Here is a 17,424-nt window from a genome sequence, read left to right as displayed (position 1 = left end):
CCAACTGTTGTCAACAACTGGTAAGTCACTGTCCTTCTTTACCGGCATTACAAAAATTGAACGTACTATTTTTTGTTAAATATTATAACAAATGAGGTTATGTTAAGGATATTTAATTTTTGTTAACAATGTGTATTACATAAAAAAAATGTGATGTTACTGTATTGTTTAGTTAAAGTTTAAAAAAAAAATCACGAAAAAAACCGCTACATTATTTGCTGTCTTGAAAAAAAACAATAGAGCTTATTTAAAACGATTTAAACCTCAAGATGAAAATAAACATGTCTTGTGTATAAATTCTAAGTCATTTCAATGATATTTTTTACTTCTGTTTCTTCAATCTTTTCTCGCATTTCACTTTTGCTGATTCAATTTCAAAAATGTTTAATGTTTGAAATCTGCATACCGATAGAGTCGTATATGCGTCCTCGTCGTTTTCCGAAAAAGTCGAGCCGCTCGAGCCGCCTCGAGGAGCAGTCGAGCCCCGTAAGTCTGCACTTTACCGTCTGCTTTCGCCAGCGAAGGAGGTCTTTTCCTTTTCAGTCGTCGTCGAAAGCAGACGCTTCGGTAACTCTTCAACCATGACGTGAGTACTTACAACTAATCCATATTTATCATTATAATCTTAATTGTGAAAATCTTGGTTATTTTTGAAATGTATTCGCAGAGATTTTGTTATCTTGAAATCAGTAATATTTTTTATCTTACATTCACTTATTTGTTTTCGCAAATTTCTACTGTGATTTTCTTTTTCATAGTGTAACGCATCAATATGTGATAATTAATCGGTTGTTTAAATGATTTGTATAGTTTTTTGGAGCATCAAATTACTACGTTTAATTTACCTTGTTATTTTTCAGTTCGAAAATATCTCGTGAGATGTTTTACGATGCTGTTAATGCAGTACTCGAAAACTCCAAAGAAAAGAAGAGGAACTTCGTCGAAACAGTCGAGATTCAAATCGGTTTGAAAAACTACGACCCACAGAAGGACAAACGTTTCTCTGGCACTGTGAAGTGAGTTTTACCTGCTTCAAAGTGCTCTTTTTGGTTTTTGTACGAAACACGTGTTAACTACACATTTAACCTATAAGGTATAGCCCTTAAAGAGCTGCTTTGCATGTCAGGGAGCTGAGCTTTTGCTTGGCGGACCCTCACCCAGGGTCTTAAATATTGGGGAGGTATTGTACCGAACACTTTTTTTACATTCATACAGGTCCTCAAGTACAAGCACATTTTGTGCTGGTAAGTTGACTGAGTATCGCACCGATAAACATTTGAAAATATTTTGGCTTCACAATATGTTAAAATCCTACCTTTTTTTTGTATTTCACTGGCTCTATGATGGTACATACTTTGCATGTATTACCTGATCATAATTGATGAGATTTTATTATACTGAGAGCTTTTTTAGTATAATTATTTAATTATTCTAGTTATGTGCAAGTGAAAGATTGAATGTAATGATAAGCAACGTGTATTTTACAGACTGAAGCACATTCCTCGCCCCAAGATGCAAGTATGCATCCTTGGTGATCAACAGCATTGCGATGAAGCCAAAGCTAACAATGTTCCATTCATGGATGCTGAAGCCTTGAAGAAGTTGAACAAGAACAAAAAACTTGTCAAGAAACTAGGTATGTTGATGTGATGTTTATCTATTCTTTAGTTATGAATAGGAATATACAAATTCCCCTTCCTTAAAGCACCTGTGTTATGCAATTTAGTAGCAAAGGTCGTCTATGGAAGGAAATAAAATTCTTCATTAGGTGTGGACGATGTGCCGTTATCATGTTGTACCTCAATCCATGCAGAGACAAAATTAAATAACAATTTTTTTTTTAATACCCCTTATCTAGTTGACAATTTTGAGAATACCATTTTTTATCATTGCAGCTAAGAAATACGATGCTTTTCTTGCCAGCGAGTCGTTGATCAAACAAATCCCACGTCTCTTGGGTCCCGGCTTAAACAAGGCTGGTAAATTCCCTGGTCTTCTGTCTCATCAGGAATCTATGACTGCCAAAATTGATGAAGTCAAGGCGACCATCAAGTTCCAGATGAAGAAGGTAAACATCGTGTTCGGTGACAAATGTAACTTATAAATGCTCAAATATTAATGAAAAAACTTTTTGTTTTCAGGTCTTGTGTCTTTCTGTTGCTGTTGGACACGTAGAAATGACTCCTGATGAATTGGTGCACAACATCCATCTATCAGTGAACTTCCTCGTGTCTCTCCTTAAAAAACATTGGCAAAACGTGCGTTCTCTTCACGTTAAGTCAACCATGGGATCTGCTCAGAGGCTGTATTAAACAATTTTTACATGTACATATTAAAATCTAAAAGGAATAAAAAAAAATCTTGATAATTCTTTGGTACTTCAATTTCCTGTTCAAGTCGAATTCCCTTCCTCCCCCCGAGTTACTACTACGACAACATATTGGCCTAATCGCTCACCCCTACCTGTATGATTGTATAGAGACGCACTTGTAACCAATCACCTTGACTAATAATAATTTACAAACGTTAATTTATTGTAAAATTACATGGTGCAATAATACAGTTGGAAACGTGAAGATTTCATTGTGAACAATTTCCATGCACGAATTGCATTATTTAAAACGTCGAGTTCTTAGATAAGAAATTTTTTGTCCAGCTCGTATCGCATCGAGCGCTCAGATTCTTTATTCCGAACACGCTTTCTCGCACGTGATCGAAAGTTACAAGGACCTCTCGGCCTCGAATGGAGCACGTAAGTAATTTTCGCAATGCAACACTGACATCAATGATGTATACGCTGTTATCTTTGTTGAATTGACAAACAATTTAACGTTATGAAAAAAAGCCATTTTTAAGGAAATTTTAGACTGAGTATCGTCTCCTTAAAAGCAATGAAGTTTGGTTACACGTTCCAGTGGTATTTCAGGAAAAAGTCAAACATGTATGTACGAGTAACTATTATTTACAACAAGGTTGTTCTGTTTATTCATCGTTTCTAGAGAACTGTGTGTCTCACGAAGCTGAAGAAGCCATAACTTGATTAAAATTGTCGTTTTCGTGAAACAAAAGGTCATAAATAATACTAAAAGATTAGTCAGAACGAATGTGATAAATAAAGTGCCATATATATTTATTTCCTCGGCGGATGCTCAATTGATTTTCCGAGTAGTTATATCATCCTCGTCTTTGTCCGACAAGCAGGTCAATGAAAGTTTGAAATTAAATTATCATTAAAATTTTTTAAAATCTCGTTTCTTCGTAGGAAATTCTAATTGGCCGGTTAGATATGTCTAAATGTAGATAAAAAATACATGTGTATACTTATTTACCAATTTGAATCAAAATTGTTTTTAGTATTAACGTAAAGGCATAAATGGGTTATTTCCAATTAACGTGAGGTCCAAACAAGTTGAAAATTTTTGGGCCCGACTCCACGATCATTTTTTTAAAACCATGTGTGTTAATTTAAATGAAATTTTTACAAATTTTAGAATGGCGTTACATATACGGTAATGGCACACCTATCACTACCGTTTACGGTACTTTTTTGCGTTTGTTAAGACACAAGTCGAAATTTTTTAACGAAATTACGTTTATATAACACCTGCAGCTCCAGATTAGGGGTGTTATAGACCGCTTATTTTACCGGAAAAAACTCTGTATTTGCAACGACACTACAAATAGATCTGAAAAAAATACAATACGATAAATTTCAAGTATCTGAAAATTCTCGAAAAAAGACTCGAAATAATTAAATCCTTCGTTTTTAAACGCATAAGCTTCCTGGAACATTGCAGTTTTCGTGAAATGACCCATACATACACGTTTTATCGTATATACCATGTGTTAAAAGTACATGTAGATTTATATTTATAATCGGCAATTGTGATTAATCCAACCCACTTTGTAATAAGAATAAAACATATGCGCTCTGTAATTTTGTGTGTAATTTTTAATAAAAAAATTAATTAAAACGAGGACAAGTATAAACGACATATTTTACTCAGATTGAGTCTTGATTATGTTATTATTAACGTATCTGTACAACTAATCGTAAATGTTAAGAAAAATCTATTGCCAAATAACCGTATGTAAATAAGCTCTCTCGGAGTGTGGAAAATCCTTACTAAGAACGTGACATATATATAAATGTACTTACACATGAGCATTATAATACTAATATATATTTTGCCGTACTAAATTAACTATACATGCACACTTATCTTAATTATTACGATAATTATGTTATTACGCAGCTTTTACTCGGACCAGTGGTAGTATACATATCCTTTACATACTGCACTTATTAATTTATGACTTTCGGACCAAGAGCGGTGAAGATAGTTATTTTAATTGTTACATGTATACAGCACACAACCCGAGAGAAAGGTGAGGCATGTCAGAATATGATACCTATACATATAAACAGAACATCCTTTCTGCCTTTATACATATACGTTACACTCTCACGCATATTCATACATTTATGCTTAGCTCCACCCGAAACACTCTCGTGGGTCCAATCGAGACCTCTACTCTATAAATGCTGTTATTAGTGTCAAGGGACAACGGGTGTAGGATTACTTATTTGTATACCAAGGCAAAGGGTATGCTTAGAGGATATTCGAAAACAAAACAAAAAGAAGTAAATAAATAAATTTATATTTGTGATGGATTTCCGCGTTGCAGGAAATAATACTATATAATGAGTCAAATGAACTAAACTTGACGGAAGCACCCCAATAAATTACCATACCGATTTTTCATTATTTCCACGCTTATGGGACCAATAAACATTGGTGGGCTCGTGGAAACACTTTCCTCCCAGTAGATGACGATTAACTCGAAAATCGGTATAATACATGTGTATACATACACGTGATACAATATAACGATCTGTTGTCATATATCATCTTGACATACACGATTATTAGACTATCGATACACAATGGTCCTGTATTTTTGATGACTGCTTAAAAAAAATTGAGAAATCTTCGAGTAAAAAAATACTACCAAGCTCGATTTTTTTTTTTTTCATTCAGTACTTCGTTGCACGGGTAAAATATATGGGTATTGAACAAAAAAAAAAAAAAAAAAAAAAACTCAGAACTGAAAGTATGTTTTACGACGCCAACTACCCTCAACACAGGCAAATGAGTATAAAAGCTACTCTTTATAATTCTATACAATTAATACTTCACCCCCTGCTGTGTGTTACCGATCTCTTGAGTACAATTATATATATGTACTTGTGTGTTGATTACAAAACCGCGTTATCAATAAACATGTACATCCGTAACACAATTTAAATTATTGCAAATTTTAAAATTCAGTTTCGCGTCCAATAACATATACCGATCATGGTAAATATGTATGTATTATTTGTTACTAATCATTTGTATGGCTAATTAATTATATTCGTACTCAGCAACGAGGGCACAAATAAGGGATAACTATTGTGTAAAAAGTAATAGATTTTCAGCCGAAAAGTGTGTATGTAAGCAAGTATCGGTATGTACAAGAAAATTTAAAAAAAAAAAAAAAGAAAAAAAGGGGGCAGGTCGAGTGTCCTGGGGTGGAAAAAACGCACGATGTTTGCGGGTATTTCAATCTGTCTCGGTTTCCTTCCTCCCCCACTTTTTTTTCTTCTCAACAGAAGAAAGCAGGGAAAAAGAGCGGAGGCATGCATCAGAGGCCGAAAGCTCTCGGATGGCGGAGGAGAAGAAGCAGCGTGTAGATATGGTGTACAGTTTACAGGAGGAGGAGGAGGATGAGGAGGATGAGGGGGAGAAAATAAGGGAATAGGAGCCGCCGCGTCATGGCCATCAGCCTCCCGTATCCATGGGGATGCCATCTGTGTCCACACGTATAGGTATATACACCCCATTGCCCATATATACTTACACCCAAGGAGGAGAGAGAGGAAACGCGCGCTTGTGTATATATACAATGCACACTTGAACATGTGATGTTCTTTTGGGTTCCTCTCTTTTTATACCACTCTCCGCTGCTCCATCACGCGCATCTCTCTGCATCAGTCCACCGCACGCCTCCTTTCTTTCTCTCTCTCGACGTGCGACGTTCACCGCCCGATGTAACTATATATCGATGTGTGTGTACTATCATAAAAGTATCGTTGCTCTTTGTGGGGGTTCGCCGTCCGTCGACCAAAGTGCAGGGTACCAAGTACAGTGTGCGTATACCTAAAATAGTGCCTGGTTTTTCGGGGGTTGCTCTCCGAGACATAATATACCATATACTCACTTGGCAAAAAGCACAACGGCCCTTCGTCGAGTCTCCAAGATGCGCCGTACCCTGCACCAATAATAAATACACACGATCTCGTCGCTCAAGGTAACGATTAATTTTACACGCATATTTATTATATACGAATCCTCCTTTCCCGTGCACAAACATTTTACACGTCGAATACACACCCACGTACATACACGTATATTATGTATACGCCGATCATTACACAATACATATACTTTTGTTATCATCTCGAGTGGAGTGAAGGAAAAAAAAAAAAAAAAAAGAAATTTCGGAGCTAGCGCGCGAACGTATACGCGTGTGTATGCGCCAGTGCACATATATAGGCTAAGGCGACCGGGGGTCACGGTGTGTATGTTGTACATGGCACGGCGAGAGCCGCCTCATCGACGAGGATGAGAGCCATTATATACTACGGCAACCGATGATTATTCTTAATTATTCCTTTTCTCCCTCTGGTAATATATTTCACAATGCACTTACAGTACATTTATATATGGCACATGAGTGCAGCCTATTGTTTTGTATATCAGCGCGTCGTTTGTGTGACATGTTTAACTAATAAAGTGCGTTCTCCGGCGAGCGAGTCAACCTTTTTTTGTGTACTCAAGTCATTGCACGCATATGTAAGAGTGTATAATATATGATATTATAGATATTATAGTGTACGCGAGCATATAAAAAATACAAGCACACATGCAACAAGGGCACTAGGCAAGCATCGCTATACTCTGTTATCAACGATTATCGCCGTTGCCCCGTCTACGATGTACATGTATTATACACACGCGTACGTATACATAGAGTACTTAGTAGTAAAAAAAAAAAAAAAAAAAAAAAGACCAAGAGAGAAAGGGAAGGAGAAAAAAAATAGAGCCCGAGGGGGCAGGAAGTCGTTCTCCAGTAAGCCGCGTACATATGCCAGCTACCGGGCAGACAGACCCATCAGCGTGCGCTGGACTCTATATGTGTGGGCGGTACGCGGTAATATAGATTCGCGAGTGACCGTGCCCGCGTGGGTGTCCGATTATCTATCTCCGATTTGCTGGAACAACATATCGCTCATATATATATAAGCTTGTACTTTACGTTCGTTTGCCTTTACCCCCCCCCCCCTCTTACGAAATGTTTTTCCGATGAAGTAAATAATGCAAATCGCGCTTGATGAGCGACAAAGTGTATTTATATACAAGCGTGTGGCAGAGTCGCTGTGATTGAACCCTCGTGTCCGACTCCACGCACACGAGCGCAAATGTATCCGTAGCCGGAGAGTTCGTTCTACGATATGATGAGAACGAAATCGCTGATCTCCGTAAGTAGTAATGACATTTCATGTACCAAACATCGAAACAACGGCATGCGATTTTTTTTTTCTTTTTTTTTTTTTTTTTTTCACTCCGTTGTACACTTGTTGATCGGTATGGGCTGTCTCTTTTTTGTACTACTTATGTTGCTCGAAACAGAAAGTTCGTAGATGTACAAGCACGTGTAGGGTAAGCGATGACTCTTTTGTTTTTACCAAACGAACTCGTATACATACTAGCGGTTTATTTAACAAATCGATCAAACGAGCAGTCGATTTCTCGCCTTTGTAAACGTGTCTTATGTATAACATACATTGCCACATACACCCAATAAATACAAAAATATGCGCGCTGACGGCCGATGCATGTGCTTTTTTTTTTTTTTTTTTTCACTACCGATATACGGGCGATACAGAGCGCCGATCGATCGCGCGTGTGCGTACGTCTTTCGGATGGACGATATCAGGAGGGGGGGGACCGCATAATCTTGCATACTATCGGTGATCGATTCGCTACACGCGGTATGTACATGTATAATTACCCGCCGAGGTCGGCCTTTGCTCTTTTTACTCCTATATGCTCAAGTGTCGCGCGCGTGTCAACTTACTTCGTTTTTTGTCATCGCGACTACATCTCGGAGTGCTCCTCCGTCCAGCCTGGACATACTTACATATTTGTACGTTTGTTAAAATTCAATGTTTTTTTTTTTTTTTTTTTTTTTTTCCTTCTCTCGTTTCTTCTTCACTCCGCGCGAGCGTACAGTGCGGCAGATAAGTATATCTCGCTCAACGGCGACGGTACATTATTATTTTATTGTCACCGAGCAAACAGCGTTCATTCACTCTCTCTCGCGTACCTACATATATGTGTACGCACGTATGTGATTGTCGGGGGAGGTGGTGGAGGGCCCTGTATCGGTTTCCGAGATTTATCAACACACAAATCCCGGGAAATCCGCTTCAAGTCCATAATCGCGAGTCGCTTTGAAAAACAGTGTACTATTTTCTTCTTCTTCTTCTTTATCCACTCTGGCGCGCGAGATTAATCGGCTGACACAGTTAACGCGTTACTTGCACTTGACGGTTACAAAGGAAAGAAAAGAAAATATCTCCCACGCATTTTTTCGCAGCACCAGCATCGTTGTCATCGTAGATTACCGATTGACCACATGACGCCAAAATGATCCCGAGGAAGAGGCTGCAGGTGCTCCTCCACGTGCTGCAGATCTTTTACGTGTTCGGCGACGGCGATCCCGGCAGCGAGGCCCACCACCGCCATCACCACCACCTCCAGCATCTGGCCGACGATAAAAACCTCATCGACAGTCCGGAATACACCACCGACTTTCCCCCGGCCTACCACCACATCCAGGAGCGAGTTACTTCGCGGGAGGAGACGGGCGACGGATTATTCGATCTCCAGATACCGACGAACTTTGAGGATGAGCCCGTGGTCCCGAGGCACGACACCGAAGTCACTGGCGAGGAATACGCCAACATCGACGAGGACAAATTTGACGCGGTGAACAACATGATCTACCAAAATGTGGGACCTGCGCCCACGGTCGCGCCAACGATCATCGAAACTGTCACGATAACTCAGACTCAATCGACTGCCTTGAACGTCACCTGGACCGTATCCTCGTCCGATGAGAACAACACCACCACCACCAGCAACAAGTTTGTCGTAAACTTGTACGAGAGCGAAGATCTCAAGGCCAACTTTAGCACGGACAACACGTACTTGTACATCAAAGATCTGGAGCCGTGCACGGAGTACAGGGTGGAGGTGAGCCTCGGCAAGAGCGCCAATTCGGCCACGGGCAAGACCTCACACGAGAGTGAGTGTTCATTGATATTTTTACCCCTTCCCCCCCCCTCTTTTACCACGTTGGATTAGCTCGAAAATGCTAACGATCAATAATTGTTTGTACAGGACCGAACGAGCCGCGAGACCTAAAAGTTGCCTCGGTGAAGACCGTGAACTCGAGCTCGGCACTGCAAGTCACCTGGAGCCCGCCACTGGTGGCGAGTAAGTGCGTCGCCTACTACAAGGTGAGGATCGACAACATCCACGAGGTGCGCGACTTGAGGGAGCTCAACACTACCGAGACGATCTGCACGTTCGAGGACGTCTTTGCCTGCAGGACTTACGAGGTGACGGTGTTCACGTTCGCCCTGAACGGGGAGCCCGGCGCGTTTGTCAAAAACGAAACGATCGTCACCTCACCCGATGGTAAATATAAGAGGCTCTTCTTTCTCGATCTCCTCGGACGCGAGGACTAATTTTCCCGCGCTTTTGTTTTCCACAGCCACCGAAGCTCCCCGGCTGAACGAGACGCACGTGCCGAAAGTGACCAAGGACTCGATAGGCCTGCTCTGGATCGTGGCGAGCGCGAAAAACAAGTGTCCGCTCAAGTCGCTCGAGAGCGAGTGCCGGTACAACGTCTCACTGGGCAGCGGGTACAAGCTCAAGTGGAACAACCGAACGGTCGGCCTGCAAAGCCAGGACAACCCGGCAAGCGTGCCTGTGACCATTGACGAGCTCAGCCCGTACACCCAATACCTCTGCCGAGCCCGGGCGATCGTCCGCGACCTGCCCTACGACCAGGCGGCCAGTCCGTGGAGCGTCAATTACACCTCCGTCACGGCCGAGGACGTGCCCTCGGTCCCGGGCAACTTTCACCCGAGCAACAAGGAGATATCCAAATGGACCTTCAAGTGGGACGAGCCCAACTACCGGCCCGGCAAGTTCCTGGGCTATAGGATCAAGTTCCGCTGGCAGCCCAACTACACCGTGCCCGACGACTGCGACGTCGACCGGGAGAGGATCGTCAACAACATCGACGGCGCCCTCACCGAGTACAGCTTGATCATCGAGGACGACTTTTCGGACTCTGACTTTGAGGCGGCCATCTCCGCGGGCACCAACGCCGGTTGGAGCGACGAGGTCGTCGTCAAGGACTACATAATGCAACGGGGAGGTAATTGGGCGATTGTTCGAAATTCAGGTGAGCTGGATGGATAGGCACATGTAACGCATACTGTCCTTTTTTTTTAAGTGCCGGATCAGGTGACGAGTCTGCACGTCGAGATCATGCCCATGCCCAATGATTCGAACACGTTGGACACGGTGTTGTATTGGAAGTTGCCGTGCATCGCCAAGGGATGGCTCTACTCGTTCGACGTCGGCTACAATGGGACGAGGGAGGGCCTTCCGGTCGACTTGTTTGAGGACGTTCTCTATTTACCTGACAAGTACGAGAAGGACCAGGTCTTTGAGTTTCACTTTGGCGAACTGAAGCCGCTCTACACGTACGTCTTCCTCGTCTCGGCGACTCTGTACGGCACCGTCGATTCCGGGGAAACCGCAAACACCACGATCGTTTATCCACCTGGAAGTGAGAAACACACAAACAAAATAAAAAAAAAAAAAAAAAAAAAAAAAAAGAAAAGAAAAGAAAAGTCACGGTAATGTTTTGTTTGTTTGCCGTGTGTTACTCAGTTCCGCCTCAGCCGAAAGAGGAGTACATAAGGTCGATAACGCTGAACCCGCAAAAGTCGCCGCGGTCGACGAGCAAAGCCTTCGTCCTGCTGCCCGTGTTCCCCCAGGACTTTGGCGAAATAAAGCACTACGCGGTCATGGTGGCGGCCGCGTCCTTCGAGAACGAGTCGGCGAGGTTCGAGATCGACGAGCGCAAAAAGTCCTGGCCCGACGTCCGCTCCTGGGAGGAGTCCAAGGAGAACAACTTTAGGATCCCCTACCAGGCCACGGTCTCCTTTTGGAAGCCATCCCGTGAGTCCCTAATTTTACAAACAGTATGAAAAAAAAAAAAAAAAAAAAAAAAAAAAAAAAAAAAAAGTGTTTTTGTATACATAACACCACGCACCACTGTTGCATAAGCCGAAAGTATCGCCGACTACGGGGACATGAAGGCCATCAAGTTCGAGATAGGCGACGATCTGATGTGCCCCCAGGTATCGGCAAACACCAAGGATCGGGTGTACTGCAACGGGCCGTTGAATCCGGACTCGTGGTACGAAGTGCGGATGCGGGCCTTCACGGCGAGGGGATACGCCGATTCGGCTTCCTTCGCTATCAAAACAAGTAAGAGACCTACGGCGGTGTTTTCTCTCTCTCTATTTTTCATCAAGTATACATATATCGTTTACGCGACGCGCTGCCTACCGCGAGTGATTTATCGAAACGGAGGACGGGTGACATAGTAATAATACAACACATCACCGTGACTCACTCGGAAATCGGCATAAATCGCGTCTCGATCTCACATCTTTATCTGGTTTTTTTTTTTTTTTTTTTTTCACTAACTGTTACCAGTAATAATATACATTACGTATGCATCTTTCAGACGCCGAACTCAACGTGGGCCTGGTCTTGGGGGTGATATTCGGCATCCTATTCATCGGCACCACAACGGCCCTGGTGCTGATGATCAAGCGCTGCTCGGTCAGACTGTAAGTACCAAGTTACTGCATCCATATACTCACATGATGTGGGAGGGAGGGATTGCGAACGGAGCCGAAACCATCAATATTTAATCTGCGCGATGAGTCATAACGCTGTAGGTATCGAGTGTGCGCGCGTATATATTTATACGCGCTCACCGAGAAATATCGGTCTAGTGTGTCTTACGTACATATACGTTTGAGTTTGAGCGTCTAGCAGCTCTGCACTACATCATAATATACATCATCAGCTGTGTGTACATTGTATATATACATTAGTGCGTCTCAAACTCGCGGTTGTTCTGGGTCGTCGTGCCTTTTTTTTTTTTTTAAAGCGTGTGCGTAATAGGTATTACCTATATTATCCATTTATACATTGTAAGGATATATATCCATGGCGATAATGGTACGACCGAGGTGGGCTCTGTCAGTCAACGGTGAATCGTTGCTCGTTTCACTATGCAATTGCGGTCGCCGTTTGCGTAGGTAGTATAAAATATAACACCAGTGTGGATATTTTTTCATTCATACTTACAAGTACCAACCGCGCGTTTATATATTGAATGATATTGTTATTCTTTTCTTATCGAACGAACGAGGAGCCGAGTTCTATTTTGAGAGAACATGGATATTTTGAAACGCGCGCACCGAAGGTGACTATTACCAACCAACTCCCTGATCGTACATTTATCGCGTCTTACGCGTGTGTATTGTGTATTATACACGACTCTCGCGAGAGCTCAAGAAATAATATGTGCTTTATAATGACAATCGGTGCGCGCGTGGTACATAAGGTGCGCGGAGGGGGGGGGGTTGCGTTGCCCTTTTTTATAATTTGCATACGCGAACCCAACGAGTGTTTTAAAAGCTGCTTCTTTGCTCCTTAAAAAGACATGTATATTTTTTTATGAAATTATCCGTGGCGCAGTATTCCATGTAGAAAAAAAGCAAATGGATCCATCTGAGTTTCAAAAAGGGCCCTTTTGTTTCTTATGAACGTCTCACATGCCCAATCATACAATTTTACGGTCAAAGGTGTTGGGCGCGATAACGACAAACGCCGATTCTCTCACCACTTATTGCGAATAAGTACCTGTACATTAACGAACAATCGATATTTTTGAATGTATGATTTTCGCGTACGAGAGCCGCCTCTTACTCGTTTTGAGAAAATTGCAAATCCATTCTTGGCCATAGATTAAAAAAAAAGCTACAGTGAGTCACGCGCGCGTACGCGTGTTATCATCAAAAATTTAGCTCGTTATATTGCCATTACAAAGTAATATCCACTGCAAACGAGCGAGCCATGTCCTCAGGGCACCGATAATCATTGGAAGCGGTAGATACTAGCGGTGTGTTGCATCATAAACGATTGTGCCCCGAGACACGTCGCAGTAAAAATTTTCCAACCAATTGCGACGCAACGGATACATCATATACAATACTACATGGGCACCTTTTCACCGAGCAACAATACACCTTATTGTTACCGCATAAGAATCGAAATTCTGTGAACGCGAACGACACACGCACACACACACGACGGCGCGGATTTGAAGAAAATATAGGGACGAGAGAGAAAACGCGTGCTATAAAGACGAGATTGTTGTTGTTACACACGATATGCCGAATCGGCTTTTCAGGCTTGTGCAGCGGATCCTGCAGGCGACCATAAGCGAGTCCCCGGTGCCGTCGCCGATGACGCGCCGCAAATTCATGAAGCACTGCCAGCAGCTCGCCGAGAACCCGGCCAAGCTGGCCAACGAGTTCCAGCTACTGCAGACCCTCAGCGTTGATTTGCAGATGCCGAGCAACCACGCCTGCCTCCAGGGGAACAGGAAAAAGAACCGATACTCCGACATTCTACCGTGTAAGTACATTTTTCTATGTTTTCGTAAACACATAGTTCGGATTTTGCAGAGATATATTCGTACTTTGCAGATGATTTTTCGAGAGTCAAGCTGGAAGTCATCGACAACGACCCTTGCTCGGATTACATCAACGCCTCTTACATCAAGGTTCGTGTTTGATTATGATAACATAATTGTGTGATGTGTCTCGAAGCAGAACCCCTTTAGGTGATGACGAAAAATTCTCTGATTGCAGGGGTACTCCGGGGACGATGAGTACATAGCGTGCCAGGGTCCCAAGGAGGATACAACCCTCGATTTCTGGAGGATGATCGACCAGTACGACGTCAAGATCATCCTGATGCTCACGCAGTTGGTGGAGAGAGGCAAAGTAATATACTGCACCTACGTCGGCTCGTGGTTCACGATTCGACGGTTGAACACGTGTATAACGACGATTCTTCGTTTCAGGAAAAGTGCCATCAATACTTCCCCATGGCCAGGGAGACCTTCACCTACGACAAATTTTCAATCAAGTGCACAAGCGAACTGGATTACAGGAACTACACGCAGCGTACCCTGGTGTTGGAAAACTTTGGGGTAAGTATAGTGATAATATTGCGTGGCCACACCTGACCACTGAAATCCAATTATACTGGTCTACATTAATCTTATCCTCTCCTCGGGTAGACCGGAGTCAAGCGAACGATAACGCATTGGCACTTCAAAGACTGGCCGGATCACGATGTTCCCGACGACTTTGACGCCATGCTACATTTCGTCCAAATGTTCCGCAAGCAACTCAACAGCGTCAAAGGACTCGCGGTTATTCACTGCAGGTTCGTGTCCGATTTGTAAACAATGTTTGATGACAATAATGATCAACGATTCCATTCGTCCGTAGTGCTGGAATCGGGAGGACCGGGACGTTAATTGCAATAGACATATTGCTCCAATCCCTCAAAGACTGCAGGAAAATAGATGTGTTCGGTACGGTGTACCGATTGAGGAAACATCGTTTGAACATGGTACAACGAGAGGTAAGATAAAAATTTACTACTTGCACCGCGGTGGCTTCAGTTGCGTGTGCATTATACTATATTCGTTTCAGAGCCAGTATGCATACATTTACAATTGTATCAGACAAGTTCTCAAAAATCCTTACTTCTCGAAAACATGTGAGTACATCATCTCATTGGTTGTCGAAAAATTTTATTCTCAGTGCCCTTTTTTTTGTATATATCATTGTTGTTCGTATTGTTCATCAGATAAACCGCCACCCATGGATCCGACATATGCTAAAGCCAAGCCACAAAATAACGACAGAAGTGACTCTAGCACCGATTTGGTGGAAAGTTTCGACACCCGTATGTAACATATCGTCGACTCAACTCTTCTAGTCCTAGATTACGAACAAAAAATTAGCTAATTAAAATACTAACAAACTACAGCATGAGTATAACAGTAAAATTAATCTTACGATTTTAATCTTAATTTTCTGGATTGCGAGTGAAACCTATTTAATTTCAATCGAGGTACGAATCAAACAAATAATACATTCTTGCTTGTGCTTCGACTTCAAATGCATACCCCTATATACTGTCTCGTTTGCTTTTAAAATCCCATATATATGTATATTTGCATTGGTGATGGGTTCGTCAAGCTTTGCTTCTACATGTGACGAGGCAACTTGCTTGAAATACTTTAATTCGTAGTTATGCATTTAACTCTTCTTGTATGCAATATTGATGATGTTTTTCGTCATTTCAGTTAAAAAAAATAGTTTGTCCAATTCAATGGACTCTACGCAGCCTTTGTGTCAGTCATCTCCGCAAGCCACCCCGAAAATCCAAATGAATGGTATTTATGAGCAACACATGTGTTATTCAGTTATCGATAGTTTCTCCGACATCTGGCTAATACATTAAAAAAGTTTTGTTCGCAGGCCTAAGGTATTGCAGATCTACAAGTGCAATCGATACTCGATCGAATCACAATCGAATAGGTAACGTCTAAATATTCATGAATAATATGGTACATTTTAATGGGAAGATGCAACAAACGTCGATCGATTAATGTCAAAAATGAACGTTAGCTGCTTTCCAGAGTTCCATAAAAATGTACTTTTAGTATTCTAATCTACTTTACGTGACTAAGTTTGAAAATTGTTTCATTTGATTTAGAAAAATACAACAGCGACAACTACATCGCTTGCGAAACAAGAGATTCTTTTTCGACAAACAGAGAAGATAGTGCAGAAGACGATGGAAACAGTTCATCTAGTACAGTTTATGAAAATATTGAACCATTGATACGAACAGGCTCTAGTCAATCAATTGCTGGAGCTAGTTATATTCCATTGATGAACGGTGAGTACCGATTCGCTTTGCCCATCATGGGTCTCAATACGAAATAATTAATAAAAGGGTTGGATGAAGAGCGTTACACACTAGTTTATTTTTCATTCGTAGAAAAACATTCATAAAAAAATGAATGACTTTTTTCTACTCCAATTTTGTGAAGTATACTTTATTCTTTGAACGAGTTTTTCAAGGAAAATTTTTAAAAAGACATCAAGTAATAAGAAAATGGAAATTGTATAAACAAATTTCAGGAAGTTTTTTTTTCATAGATAAAAAATAATTTTTTCGTGCGGTAGTATACTTTTACACGTTGTTTTAAATTTAGGCTTACAACAACCCTTTAATAGTCTGTAGTAATTAAATTAAGGTAAAAAGCTCACTTTTTGTATGAAATTTCTTTCAGATATTGCTGAGAAAGACACCTCTTTATAAGATATTCGATTGTGCCATCTAAAAGCTGAGAAAGGGGATTTTGTAATGAACTGTGTCATAAGGAGATACTTTTTTTTTTAATTCGAAAAAACTTGTACATAAAAACTAGAAAAGAACTGATATTTAGCTTATAAATGGCTATGAACGAATACAAAACACATAAGTGCCAACGGTGCCTAAGCCCCGATTTTTTATAACATTTAAGAAAAACGTTATTTTTTTATAACATTTACATTACAAAAAAGGCTTTTGTAAATAGCTAAACAAACTGTTTTTTTTTTTTTTTTTAAGTGTTTTGGATCATCTACTTGCCTATAGCCATACCGTTGTACATAGTAATGTTATGAATTTTCAAAAAAAACCATACTTTTATTTCAATAAGTATCACTAAAATAAATGCTGTAAGCTCATAAATGTATATTTTAATTATCATGTATGAAGAAATATTATTCTTATTAATAAGACTTTTTATATAATGAAAACAATTTTGAACCAAATATATTTGTGCTTTGTAAAATTAATATTGCAAGCACACCATGAAAAATTTGAGTGGTTTTTGTTGTCCTATCACAGTTTGTTGGTGGGCAATGGTTTAATGATGTATGATTGTGCCCTAATTTTTGCATCAGAAAGTTATAAGGACGAGTTTAATGTTTAAATAAACTATTTGAAAGGAAAGATACTGCAGTCATTGAAAATCGAAGATAAAAGTAAATGTTCCCTTGAATATCTTACT

General features: G+C 41.0%; 2 protein-coding genes across 3 annotated transcripts; both read left to right on the top strand.

Moving 5' to 3' along the window:
* The first annotated feature begins 480 nt into the window (after positions 1–480).
* RpL10Ab (ribosomal protein L10Ab) lies at positions 481–2,353 on the top strand. The gene is made up of 5 exons (XM_014353325.3): positions 481–586; positions 861–1,016; positions 1,488–1,636; positions 1,896–2,068; positions 2,142–2,353. Exons 1-5 carry the CDS (start codon positions 582–584, stop codon positions 2,310–2,312), a joined length of 654 nt encoding a protein of 217 aa, XP_014208811.1. The 5' UTR covers positions 481–581; the 3' UTR covers positions 2,313–2,353.
* A 6,137-nt stretch (positions 2,354–8,490) lies between these two features.
* LOC106639678 (Protein tyrosine phosphatase 52F) lies at positions 8,491–17,294 on the top strand. Of its 2 annotated transcripts, none has more exons than XM_089597189.1 (19): positions 8,491–9,417; positions 9,513–9,812; positions 9,889–10,560; positions 10,639–10,977; positions 11,082–11,372; positions 11,481–11,684; positions 11,947–12,052; positions 13,687–13,913; positions 13,985–14,061; positions 14,150–14,284; positions 14,365–14,493; positions 14,584–14,732; positions 14,798–14,933; positions 15,005–15,071; positions 15,162–15,260; positions 15,664–15,753; positions 15,839–15,898; positions 16,077–16,262; positions 16,660–17,294. In XM_089597189.1, exons 1-19 carry the CDS (start codon positions 8,757–8,759, stop codon positions 16,686–16,688), a joined length of 3,957 nt encoding a protein of 1,318 aa, XP_089453315.1. In that variant the 5' UTR covers positions 8,491–8,756; the 3' UTR covers positions 16,689–17,294. The 2 variants fall into 2 exon arrangements, with proteins under 2 accessions (XP_089453315.1, XP_089453314.1); XM_089597188.1 differs by having other exon boundaries at positions 15,827–15,898.
* Positions 17,295–17,424: the final 130 nt, after the last annotated feature.

This window comes from Copidosoma floridanum, unplaced genomic scaffold (genome assembly GCF_036245765.1).
Source record: "Copidosoma floridanum isolate Cflo_tuat_1 unplaced genomic scaffold, Cflo_Japanese_pri ptg000030l, whole genome shotgun sequence".
Taxonomy (NCBI): Eukaryota; Metazoa; Arthropoda; class Insecta; order Hymenoptera; family Encyrtidae; genus Copidosoma; species Copidosoma floridanum.
The sequence above is the reverse complement of the archived record's forward strand: the minus strand, read 5'-3'. Positions and strand labels throughout refer to the sequence as shown.